The sequence below is a fragment of the Aythya ferina genome (assembly GCF_964211825.1).
Source record: "Aythya ferina genome assembly, chromosome: 11".
Lineage (NCBI taxonomy): Eukaryota > Metazoa > Chordata > Aves > Anseriformes > Anatidae > Aythya > Aythya ferina.
The window spans coordinates 5,903,021-5,916,506 of NC_140307.1; the positions used below are offsets into that span (position 1 = coordinate 5,903,021).

A 13,486-nucleotide genomic window follows, 5' to 3' on the forward strand; every position below is an offset into this window, starting at 1 on the left:
ATAAGCTGAGCCTCCAGGTTTTTCTTAGTTATTTAATAGGTGTATTTGAATCAGCGTATTACACGTTTAAATACAGATAACTATAAAAGAATGTGAAGAATCAGAATAAAAGATGTTTGGGATTTGGTTTTTATTCTTTTCCAGAAAAAGAGTTTCATCTAGTACACACAAGATACCAAGAACTCAGATATCCAGACTTACTCCTTGGCTCTCTCCAATACCCAGAGTAGTTGAATTAACAGTGATCATGGTTTACATTTCTATAGAAGCTCCCATCTGTAAATCATAAAGCATTTTTACCAATATTCATGACTTTAGCCTCCTGGCAATTGGATCATGCCTACAAGGTTAATACTGTTATCCCCATTTTATAGCACAGAAATCAGGGAGAGAATATGATGTCCTCTTTTCCAAAAACTCTTGTTTTCTTTCTTCTATATACATAAAATGTGCATGCTGGCAAACAGAAAACAAAAGTAATGCCAAGATCTGAAGAAGCAAAAAATAAATAAATGAATGTGCAAAAAAACATTGGTATTTTGAAGAAAACCTTTTGTCATCTGCAGGACAGATGTGACTAGAAGTAGCACCTGATTGTCTATTTTTGACCTACAGATGGTTAGAATCACAGGCACACATAAAAAAGAAATCAGGTAATATTAAAGGCACTTTGACTACTTGTTCCATATGATCCCAATCCTACAAAGCACTTAGGCAGATGTGTAATTTTGCTTATGCAAAATACACCCCTGAATTCCACAGTATCTCATTCCTTGCAGGATGTGTGTGACAGAAAAAGGGCAATCCTTTTGCTGGACCTTTCTTCAGTACTGCTACAATTAACTTGCATTTTCAGACACAAGCTTTTTGTAGCATCTATCCCAATGATATGCTCCTCAATCTTGCTGACTTATGTGAGACAACTCATTTGAATATGCAACAAATTCACCATAGGAAGAATAGTAGGTGCTGAGAGGTAGTGTTCATGTATTTTTTCCTGGGTAACCTAGCATTATTTTATATTGCCTTTTGTATAAAAAATAAAATAAAATAAAATAAAATAAAATTAAAATAAAATAAAATAAAATAAAATAAAATAAAATAAAATAAAATAAAATAAAATAAAATAAAATAAAATAAAATAAAATAAAATAAAATAAAATAAAAGTTTGGCTGGGATTCTCCCATATGGGAAGTTCTCATTTTCTTGATGAAATAAAGTAGTCACTGGAGACACACAATATCTTTCTATGTTATTCTGGACTTAGATGGAATTGAAGAAAAGCACTTCTTTTACCATTTATCTTCAAATCAAGTCTACATCCTGGTCCCTATATGGAACACACTAGCCCTGTGTTCCAACAATCTTTCCATATGGGGACTGATCAAAACTGAACTAGAAGCAACTTTTGTTGCTAATACAATAGCAATTGACCTTTTTTAATCCTAGGATAGTATTTGTCTATTTAAAATCCGTGAAATCGATTTGTGTAAAGGTAGGCTTCAGGGGTACAAATGTCAATCATATTTTTATCAGAAATTAGAATATTTAGTTCAGCTTATATTTTGTTCTTGTACTTGTTACACATTCTAAAATGGAACATTATGGAAATCCCTGAATTTAATTTATCCTCTCCTTTAACTATAATTACTTTTGTTATGTAAAGACAGTGGGCAACAACAGTCTCATATCTCAACAGCTGTAATTTGCAGCATGTAAATATATGTGTGTTATAATCTTTTTTCTTTTTTTTTTTTTTTTTTTTTTTTTTCTCCTAGGTCAAGTTAAAGAACTGAAGGTTAACTTAAAAAAAAAAAAAAAGAAAAAGAAAAAGAAAACATCATTTAAAATTGGGGGACAGGTAGGAGGAGTAAGTTTTTCTTCTTGAAGTCTCAGATAATCCAACAAGGTTTAAAAAACAACTAACTTCACTTTCAGCCTGTATTGACTTTCCTCTTCTGTGAATCATGAATCATCAGCGTGATGCAAAGTGTAAGAGCAGTGGGGGCATGGATCTGGGGGTCTTGTCATTTTGTAAGTCTTTCTTAATTCAACTTAGTTACAAAATCACTGCAAACATTTTTAAGTGAAATCCCCCTCCTCCTACACACTCTTGTCTTCTTCCCCCTACTACACTGAATGGTTTATTGCCTGAATTGAATCAGAAAAAATGAGAGGGTGGAGGTTTCTTTTCAGTAACTTTGAAATAAAAATGTTTAGCTACACAACTAGCTTGATACCATTAAAATGTATGACAACTTGCTCAAGGGCAAATTCAAGCGGGGTCTGCCAGAAACGTTACTGCAATTTTACTTGCCTGGGCATCTTGGGTGTTGTTGACCTTCCCTGTTTTGACGAGGGAGAAGTTGTATGCAAAGAGCACAAGCAGAGCCAGGGGCACCATGTACAGTTCCACGCTCCACACGGTGACCACAAATACCTGGGAGAAATAAAGCAATAGAAGGGAGCATACAAGTATGTAAGTAGAAAGACGTACAAGAAGGCCTTTCAGTCGTTATCCTGATGTGCATTCATCCTTGAATCTCTCTTAACCTCATTCATATTCTCATTTTGGCAAAGAAAATCTGCTTGCAAAGTGTACTCGCTTTCTATTCTGTTTGAATCCATTAGGCTGCTATTTGTTAGCTTCTCCCTCCCTGTTTTTGGTGAAGGCCATAACGTAAGTTTGGTCCAAAGGCATTATTCACTCCTTCCTGGGACTTCCTCAAGCCTGAACGGTCTTTGTCATTAATGCTAGAGCATAATAGACCTGCTGCACTTCATCAAACCCTAATTGCCAGCCCGTCTTTCACAGGCTAGAGGAGTTTCTTCTTCTTGTGTAACAGGAGCCATCCACCTCTCTAGTTGCTCAATGAGGGATGCTTAGCAAATTCATTTTCACAATTAATCCACCTGTGTTCTTGGCATAGCAACACAGAGGAAAGACCATCACATTCCAGGAGGCAAGGCTCTAGGTTGCATGTGATGCATTATTTTGGGAAGGGATCCAGCAATCCTATTCTCCATTCCCATACATTTGCCATTTTCCAGCAAAGCATATTCTGATTTCAGTGGTTTCGTGGGGTCTCATTACCTAGAAAGGGTACGAGTTTGTATCTTCAGAGTGGTATCTGACAAAATCCACTGATTGCAATAGCAGAAACAAAATTTTGAAGTTCTGTTCCGCAATTTGGATCAGCAAAACATGTAACCAATATGATGGGTAATTGAAAAAGCACTTAGTATTTTTCAAAAATATGATATCAAGCCAAACTGCAATCCCATCTTACAAGTACCATTGATACCTGAATAGACTCCAAACTTGGAGTGGTTGGAAAAACAAAGTTAATAAACTATATCCAGAACAGCCATAAAATGCATGTTGTGATCCCATTTCCTTTTCTACTCTCACATAGTGTTTTCAGAAGAGCGACCTAATGCCTGTAGTAACTTTAAGCTATTTTAAACAATCTCCTTTAAAAACTAGACACAAATACACTTATCATATTTTTCTTTCCCCAAAGGAATACCTAAAATTATCAGAAAAAAAAAATAGAATAATACAGGTAAGTGAAAATGAGTCAGATCCTTCAGTTAATGCATCTCGAACTGCAATGAGAGGAAAACTCTGTGTGATTAGAAAGTTAAATCTCTATTTCCATTAATCCTTGGTCTGTCAGACACTATATATGAAGGCAAGTCTGGCTTTTTTAGGATGGGATATTTATGGCAACATATATTGTGTTATGGACCAAAAAGTCTAGCCACAGTGTACCAAAACACTACTTCCCACTGCATTCAGTGGGGTTAGAATTCATACACCTAAAAAACAACAGCTGTTGTAACTTTTAAACAAAAAGGCTTGCCTGACATCAGACAATTGGCCAGTTAATATCTACCAGGGCCAAACATAAACCAAGAAACAATGACTGTATATGTAGCCCTGCCCAAATAGCAGTAGCATTTTCTGGAGCAAACATGATTTTATGTTAGCTGTTGCTATGCAAGGAATTAGACTGTCATCCTGTTCAAGGCATTTGTAGGCCAGTAAAACAATCTTTGAGATATATGCGTTCATAAAATGGGCTGACATCCAAAAAACATATCCCCATACTATTGATTTGCAGCTTAGGAACTTAGAAGAGGATTAGGTTTTGATTTCTTTTTGATCATGCTTTTCAACATACTAAAATATTAGAAGTGATAATGATTCCAACAGTCAAATTTCATACATAAGCAAGGCAACCAAAACACAAGAACGCTGGCAAGAAGGCATGATACTTGATCTCTCTTACAGGAGGCTTCAAAAATTGTGGTATCTCAAGCTAAAAAGAAAAAGTTCCATAAATAAAAAGTTTTAACCCAAACAAATTCTTCTGAAGCTATTCCAACTCTCCTGAATGAATGAATCTTTGTTTGCTTTGTAAGACAAAGTGAAGGTGATACCAGCTGCCATCCCACCTCAAGCATTATTCTAAAGAATGAGGATATGTTATTGCAAATATCTATACATACAACAATCTAGGGTATATATATTAATAGATAAAAATAGATGCATACACAGATACACACCTGATTCTTATGCAAACTCCTTTATATAAATTCACATTGCTAGGTATGAATTCAAAAAATCGATTTCAGCCTGTTGGAGAAGGTTGCATGTACATAATGTCCCTGGGTTATATGTGAACTCAGTCTCATCTTAACGCAGCAAAAAGACTCCACTGGCAGTCAGCTATGCAAAGTCCTACAGAAGTCAATGAAGCTCTTGAAGAACCTCTCTTCATTCATTCAGTTGCAGGACTTGAACCAATTTTAGTGCATCTGTCATCATCCTATATGAACATCGCTCCGCTCAGTTGCAAGTATAATACAACCTTGTAATCACAGGTCATTTAGGCAAGATACAAAATCAAGACCTTGGTGATTTTAGATCCAACAGTATATTTTGTGTATTATTAAGTTTCAGACCTTAAATAAAACTTAAAATCTAATTACAAAATCCCAGTGTAGTCTCAACTGATAGCTGAGGCATCCTGTCGCTTCCTTTCTAATGCTGACTGGTTAATCAGCTGCTGAGTTATAGCTCAGACAGCAACACTTTGATAGAGCTCCCACATCTACTTAAGAAGAGTTGCTTTACTGCTACCATCGCAGCAGAGGAGCTTTCATTACTGTGACACAACACAGATACAAGACAAATTGATTTAGCTATTCAGAAATTATTTAGCCTCCGAGGTATGGGAAACGATTGCTGTGAACATACAGTACATCATAAAAGTTCAGAGGGTGTTTATAAACTGAATAGAAATATTTCTGCATTCTAACAGTCTTTTCACTAGTTCTGCAGCATCAGCCATCAAAGCAGTTCCCATATAAGCCCATGACCTATTTTTTTCAGCTCTCATGCAGCACCCGGGCACCAACAACAAAACCAAAAGGCCTGTGGTATAGACACCTACTCCCCAAATGGGCTTTCTGTTATGCATGTTTTTATTTTCTCCCCAGTGATACCTTATGTTTGGGAGAAGCTCCCGCATTATCCTCCTCAAATTATTTTCTAATGACATCTTTTATCAAAACTTGAGAATGGCTCCACTGCTAACATATAATAACTACTACAAGCTTCAGTATATTCCCAATTTCTTGTAGTCACTAGTCTGTCTTTTGCCTAATACAGAGGCTGGTAAAGGAAATCACTAACAGGTTCAGATCACTTGCTCATGATCACAGTAGCCAGGGACAGAATCCAAGAGCACCCCAATTTCAAATGATCTGTTTTTTAACAAACCATACTTTATTTTTTCATGTTTCACTTCATCATTAGACCAAATTCTGTCAGACATAATCCATTACATCATTGACACCTTTTCTGCTGGGCTTCATACTGTGCATGAGAAAAGTTAAAAGGACAGTAACCAGTTTCTAAAATAAAAGTCAAGCAAGCGAAAACTAGCTTTCTGCATTACATCTCTTAATGCAATTTGAGAGTATAAAAGCCCATTATAGAACTGAGCAATTTAATTCACAGCATTACAAAACAATGATCAAAATAGAAGCAGAAATGGGATAGACATATCTGGAGGAAGAAAAAGAACTATTGAAACTAATATTTAGACTATAGTTCTACCTAGAAGAGAACAGCAACAGAACAGCCTTGGAGAAAGGACCACTTGATTTCAGCTGATTAATGTGTTGCTATTTCAAAGGGCCTAATAACTACAAGTTAAAGCTCTGGAGGTTTGGAAGCCGTTTCATCTGAAAATCATTGAAGAGGGGTCCAACTGTTCCTGTCAAGAAGCATGGAGTTTGAACAACCATGAGAGTGGCCCTTTTGACAGCAGTACAAAAGATGAGAGAAGGCAGTCTCAACTGAAAGTAAAAACAAACCCTTAGAAACACGTTTCAAATCTGTTTTTTCTGCCCCTCTGGTTCTAATTTAGGATCTGACTATTAAGAACAGATTTTAGACGGGTGTCCACTAAAGTATGCCCATAAAACATTTGTCACCAGCAAACCCACAGTCATGGGATAGAACAGTTTTAAGATGTTTAGAAGCCTAGCATTAGATGGGACTTTCTGGGCAATTTTTCTGCACAGTAATTTTCCCAAATGACTTAGAATTTAAAAAAAAAAAAAAAAAAAAAAAAAAAAAAAAAAAAAGCTTTCATTGGCCTGGTAAGTCTTTCTAGAGAAGTAAAAGATGCTATGTGCTATGTTGTATAACAGAATAACTCTTGGAAAACAACAGTGATGGGGAAGAGAGGGATACATTCCATCAGATGGAAAAAATAAAAGTGAAAGGAGATTAAATGCATGCATGATGGAACCTATGGTAAAAGGTTATTTTCTCAGCCAACATAGGTTCCAATGCTAATGAAATGCCTCATCAGTGGAGCTGTGAAAAATATTATTTGAAACTTCAGGTTTCAAAACCACACACAATTTGACCGAAGTCTAAATGACTAACAGCTTTGTCAAAAGTTTCCTTGCAATTTATAAACACGGTCTACACAACTCATGAAGTCAGGAGAAAAAAACAAGCTAATACTACTCAAAGTTATCTGTTTTGAACTAACCCAAAACACTGATTTTGATTTGATGTTCCCCTCCATTTGCAGGGGAGAGGAACTGCATGTTTCTAACTTATTTTGAGGTTATGTAGTCTCAAGTTACCATGTATGCAAAAATTGACTGTTTAAAAAGAAGAGAAGTTTCTGCAGCTCGGTATTCAGGAACAAACTCTCTAGCATTTTTTTTTTTTTATTCTTTTTGAAGCCTTCTGTCCTTCTGCCCCAAACAAAATACAGGACATTAGCCAATAGTGTAAGACACTGGCTCTCCAAAAGGGCATTTAAATCCCTTGGAGGCAATAAGCTTGTTGACAACAAATTATTTTTGACAGATATTTATTCCTGTCCTTAGAAAGGGAGAGTAAAAGAGTCAGAGGAATAGTGGACACACCCACTTAAAACAGGAAACTCATGCATGTGTATGTACCTGCTTACACAGAAGCATCGCCTTCAGATAACAGGCAATATAGATGCACTAACATGGTGCTGCGATCAGGCTAACAGAAACCAGAGTATATCATGTGGGCCCATGTGAACACAGTAGCAGTCTTTGCAGTTCTGGGATGGCTTGTGCATTTGATGAGGAAGATATATTTAAAATAAATAAATAAATAAATAAATAAATAAATAAATAAATAAATAAATAAAGCCTGCAACAGAGGCTGCAAACAATTAGTTTAAAATAGCTCCACTACAAGGCAGAGCAAATAAAAGTTGAGACAGTTATAAAGAATGCATTTTCCAGTAATGTCCCCCTTCCAAATAATTTCTTCTTATAGTAGACCTTCTTCCAAAGAGATGCACTCCAGCATTCCTCCTTCCCATATCCATGGGATGCTTCATCACTGTGCCATGCTCAGCTGAGAGCTACCTAAACTCCAGGCACCAAGCTCGAGGAGGGGTCAGCGATGAGCAAAGTCACTCCCTCATTGCAATGCAGTAACAAAGAATGTGGCAGGAAGAGAAATTATACTTAAACAGACCAGCACTGTCAGAAGAAACCTCTGGATTCAGTCTGCTTTGTGCATCCAGGAAGAGAACACAGAGCATCTCAAGAACAGTATGGTGTGTATGTTGTATTGAGTGGGGATGACCAAAATTAAAAATGACCTGAGGGAATGGAAGGTCTTAAATATTTATGCCATGCTATGAATTATCCCTGCATTTTTCCATACATACCATCTGTGTACAACCTGCTAATTTCATGGATATAAGACAGGAAAAAGTTTAGCTCTTCTACATAAGTGTTCTGTTGCAAGGGCAAACACTACTGGAATTTAAAAAGAAAGAGGAAAAAAAAAAATCCACCTAAACACTCCAAATCCAAAACAGAACACCAAGCTGTGCCTCAGTATAGCTCAGTCTGGGCATTAGATGTACGTCACGGAATAGAACTGAGGATTAGGAGTAAGGGGGTTGCTTACATAGCACAATTTGCTACCATGTGGATCTCACTCTATTTTGCATATATCACCTTAAGTAACAAAAACTGCATGGTCACGTTTGCCCATCTCAGTAGTCTGTGTAAATCAAGCCAAGCAAGACAGCTACAAAGGCTTGTCCTGCTGCCACAGCCACACATCCCAGCTCTACTTGTCCCAGCTGCAGCATTCTGAGAAAGTGGCAGTGGATGAGGTTATCAGGGGAGAGAAACAGGAGGTGTCTGATCTGTGCTTGACAATTTATGTTGCATGTGGTGGTGCAAGAAAGAAAATGAGCAATGACTTCGAAGTAAGGAGGCAGGATTGGAACTACACTCACCAGGGTCACAATTTTAATGGCAGTTTGAACATTAAAAAAAATAATACTCCTTACTCATAACAAAATAAGACATGAAAATCAACAAACCAGCAAAAAAAAATCCCTTAAGAACACACAAGAAATCTCATACAGTTTAAGTCAGTATGTGTTAGGGCCATTTTTATCACTGTCTGGTTTAGACTCTTCAGGGGGATCTCATTTTTTTTTGCTGCTGCAAGGAAGTAGAAACTCATTTGTGTTTTAAATGAAAGCTGTGATTCATGTGCAATCACAGGACTCTAAGAAATGGAGCTCTAAGAAAAGCATGTTATTCTGCAAAAAGTCGCAGTGAAATCAGAAGAGTTGACAATATTACGATCTGTTCTCCACCATCCTCTTGGGACGCTGCTTTTGGCAACTCAATCAAGGAAGGCTGTGGTGCTACATTTAAGGGTACCTGACTGGAAACACTTACAGAACGTCCACACTTGGATACTGGATAACATTACAGAACAAGAACTAAACAAGAAACAAAAACCCTATCCCCCCCCACCAAAAAAAAAAAAAAAAAAAAAAAAAAAAAAAAAAAGGGGTTTCCTTTATTTTGATTATTTTCATTACATTAATGAGATTAGCCAGCCCAGGAAATTAAAAACAAGATCCTTAGAGATTTTTCTTTAATGAGGGGTCAGGGAAGAGCTGCCTGGTTCAAGTTTATTTCAATGAATGCATCACACCTCTTAAGTTTATATGTAAATTAAAATTTATATATTGCATTGCAGATATTTGAAGACTACCTGTCAAATGTTACCACAAACAATATTCAACACAAAAAGTTTTATCTGGAATAGGGTATCAACTTTTTCCTTTAGGACATACACATTTAAACCCCAAAGCAGAGCAGACCACCACAAGTCTATTAGGATGCCTCCGTACAGTTTTCTTGTGGCTGCACTTCCTCTTTTATCCCTAACCTCAAAATAAGTTAATCAAAACAAAAGCAACTACAACACCAGTAGTTTTGGGGTTCTATATTTATATATGCACAACGGTTTTACAATAAAAGACTTCACATCTTTTCAGACTGCAGACACTGAAGAAATAGCTGTTTGCTAGCATGCTGACTGGTCTAATTTTTCCCTTATGTTTTTATCTAATGTATTTTACATTTCCTGAGCCAAGTAAAATACAGTTAAAGACCCTCAAGCAATAAAGCTTAAAAACTAAGGGAAGAAAAATTGCAACAGTTTTCTATCTTTCGGGGTAATCCACTGGGAGTGGATCAGGGGAATAAATCTGCATGTTATTTCTAAAGGGGTAACTATGACAGACAAAGGCAATGGAGGAAGATCTTACAACAAAGGGGAGGAAGGCATTCCAAACAAAAATATGTTGCTTTATATTGTAGCTAAATTAAATGGTCATTTTTATCGCTAATATTTTGGTTATGTTTATCAGTAGGGTCATAGTTTCAGAATTGCTCTCATACAGAAGAAGTTATGATCTATTTTTAGGGAAGACAGGCACTATGCAAGTTAAAAGCCTGATCCTATAGTAAATAATTCTTCCAGTAAGTGTCAGAAAAAATATCTGTGCTATTTAAAAGGAGGAAAAAATGTAGGTTAATTTTATTTATTCTGGATAAGGTGAACACCTTAAAAGGGTCATGAAAAAAATTATCATTAGCTAAGCTGATAAATGTCCACTTAGTTTGGAGACATATTTGTTAACATTGTGAGAAACACTAGCAGTAAGGGTCAGATGATGACGTAACTATACAGTAAATGGAAAGAGTATTTGGTGGAAGTGTTCTTTAACTTTGGACAATCAACATTGGGTTACAATTGGTAGCAAATGGGACATTTAAGCAATATGCTTAAATTACTTTAATGACTTTCCTCCTTCATGTTCATAGATATGAACGAGTAAAGCAAAAAAGACTCTTAATAAAGCAAGCATATTTAATTAGACTTAATTCAGAATACAGTGGCAGGAGAATCACACATTTGTTCCCTGGCAATCTCCAGATATGGCACGGAAAAAAAAAAATTAGGTTGCAGTATACCCACATATAGAGGTACTTGTACTCAGAAATGTTTCATAACTGTCTGGCATGTGTTTCTCCAAAGCCTCCAGTCTTAGCAATGCTTCCAGACTAAAACAGAGCAGAAGGAGCAAAGCATTGGTTTGGGTTTCTTTGTTGTGTTTTTTACTTGTTTGTTTTTGTTTGGTTTTGGGGGGTGTTAAGTAGTTACCAAAAATATTCAAAAAAATTAAAAATCCCACTAAGCCCATAGTAGAAAAACAGAAATCTAAAAACATCTATGAAGCAATGCAGCAAGATGGCATCCTTTCAGGCAAAGGATTTCAGACAATTCTCGTGTGCATACAGGGTTCCCCACCACAGCTTCCATCAGCCACCCTGTGCCAGAGCCCAGAAGTACCCTTCATCTACCCGAAACCAATTCTCCACAATCAAAAGTAGAGCAAAAATCATAATCGAATCCCAGTCTTCCCCATATCTCACAAGCGCACAATGAATGCTCAGAACAGTCAGAGTGATTCAATGCACTTAAATAATTTTAGCAGGTTCATAATCCGCTGAGAGACAAAATTGCTGCATTACAGAACAAATGCATGAAGATGACTGCTATACTCACTGTACTATATCCTAAATATGTTGCTATTGTAAGTTAGCAACAACTGCAAAGATCCAAAAAAAATATCCTAAGTATTGACAACATCACCATGTAATAGAGATTTTCCACTAACAGACCTATAGCATCTTGCTTTCCAAAACACAGAACAATAAAGGAAAAAAAAAAGTTGCAAGACTCTTGCAATTTCAGGCAGCTGTTCAGGTAAAACTAAAGCCAGAAGATTGTTTATTTTAATAAAGCTATTATATGTGCAGCTTCAAATTAGGAATGGCAGGAGACCAGGGGATGCCTAAACCATCACCACCTGTTTGCCCTGAAAATCAATTAAAGTCACACTATCACAGCAATCCCTTCTTAGCTAATAAAAGTTATACAGCTTCAACGTGTGACTTTAGGTGCTTTGTGGGAATGTGCCTGAAATCTAAAGCCTTAGTCTTGTGTTACTTTGATAGTAAACACAGCTATGAACTAACCACTGTAAAACCTGCCTTTTTGGGGTTAGAGAAGGTGTTAAGGGAAAAGAGATTCTGAACTGTTGTTTTGATGCAGTGGATTGAACTAATATTCAGTAAATTCTAACAATCCAGCCAAGAACATTATATAGAGTTTTAAATAAGAGAAAACTCAAGTCCTTTATGACACATGCCTGTTCAACATATTCTGTGCTGCAGAACAGATCCAACTTTACAAGTTGCAAGCAAGGGCAGTAGAGACATCCCAAGTGTTTTAGTAATTAAACGAATATGCATAATGAACCATATGCCCAAAGGGCCTGTTCTTCTTGTGGGCCAGATTTTTGTTTGAATTTTTAATTTTTATATACAGATGAAACATTTCATGTAATATAGCAACAGTGCAAAGGAACATGCTATGCAGAAAAGGAAGGAGGAACTACCCATGTGAGAACGATCAGAATACACTTGATGAATTCTGCTCCTCAATTTCCGATTCAGAGCCAAGAGGGCTTTTTTTAAAAAAAAAAAAATAAAATCATTTTCTCCTTTGAACAGCTGTATTAGTCATCTGCTCAGAGTCTAGAAAAGATGCATTAAAAATATATATTTATATAGGTCATATTTATACATTTTTGTGTGTGAAATGGATTATATATATCAACATATTTAGATGCTACAAAACTAGAAAACCACTGACACTGTCAAATTCTAAAGCCTCCAATCCACCAAAAAGAAAGAGAAGAAAAAAAAAAAAAAAAAAAAAAAAAAAAAACACCCTACTGGGTGGTTTTCTGTTTGGCAGGTCCTGTGGTGTTATGTGAGCTGCGGTAAAATGGGACGCACTCACATCTGTCTGTGAAACAGGAATGGACATTTTTTAAAAGATGGGTCAAATTCCCCTCTTGTTACAACAGTGTTACCCTACTGTGAACATCAGGATACCATGGCCCTGCTGCAGAAATATTAAATGCTCCAAGTTCTCTCAGTGTTGAACCATGTTTCTCCTTCCCTAGTAACATTCACCCTTTTCCATCCCTAACTCATAAAGTGGTTCTCTAAGCAAGAGAACATAAACCACTGCAATAGATCAGTCCTTTAACCAGCAACAAAACTACCTGGTGCTTCCAGCTAATTTTCAAATAACTAGATTGCAGAATAATAAGAACTATAAACTGCCTCTTTTAAGTAGCTTTGATCCATCGGACAAATTTCTATTCTGCTTTGTAAAACAAGTATTGGGGTCTTGTCACTGTGGACATGCTGGTTAAGGGGCAGAAAAGCTTTTCTGCAGGAGCTTTACTGCTTTACTTGTTATTTATTTATTTTATATGTGACTTGGGCTCTACAGACCAAGGGAAATCAGAACCCTTCTTAGATTTTGTTTGGGAAAGGAAAAGTTTTGGATAAATAGCAATGAGTGTCTCACAGTAGCTCAGATTATAGCGCTGTACATCATATAAACAAGCAGCATTACAGTGGCAGTTCCATGCGCCAGCTTGGTGCCATAGAGATAGAGTGAGGAAGCATCGACCATGCTGTAAGAAATACAGCTAGCCT

At 36.5% G+C, this 13,486-nt stretch overlaps 1 protein-coding gene across 8 annotated transcripts in view; it reads right to left on the bottom strand.

Annotated features, from left to right (window-relative positions):
• Positions 1-13,486, bottom strand: part of MCTP2 (multiple C2 and transmembrane domain containing 2) — a 122,330-nt gene that overhangs the window by 21,386 nt on the left and 87,458 nt on the right. For all 8 annotated transcript variants that reach the window (XM_084532643.1, XM_084532641.1, XM_084532646.1 and 5 more), the window contains one exon: positions 2,319-2,441. In XM_084532643.1, the coding sequence (XP_084388769.1) occupies positions 2,319-2,441 (123 nt within the window). The remainder of the gene's footprint in view (positions 1-2,318; positions 2,442-13,486) is intronic.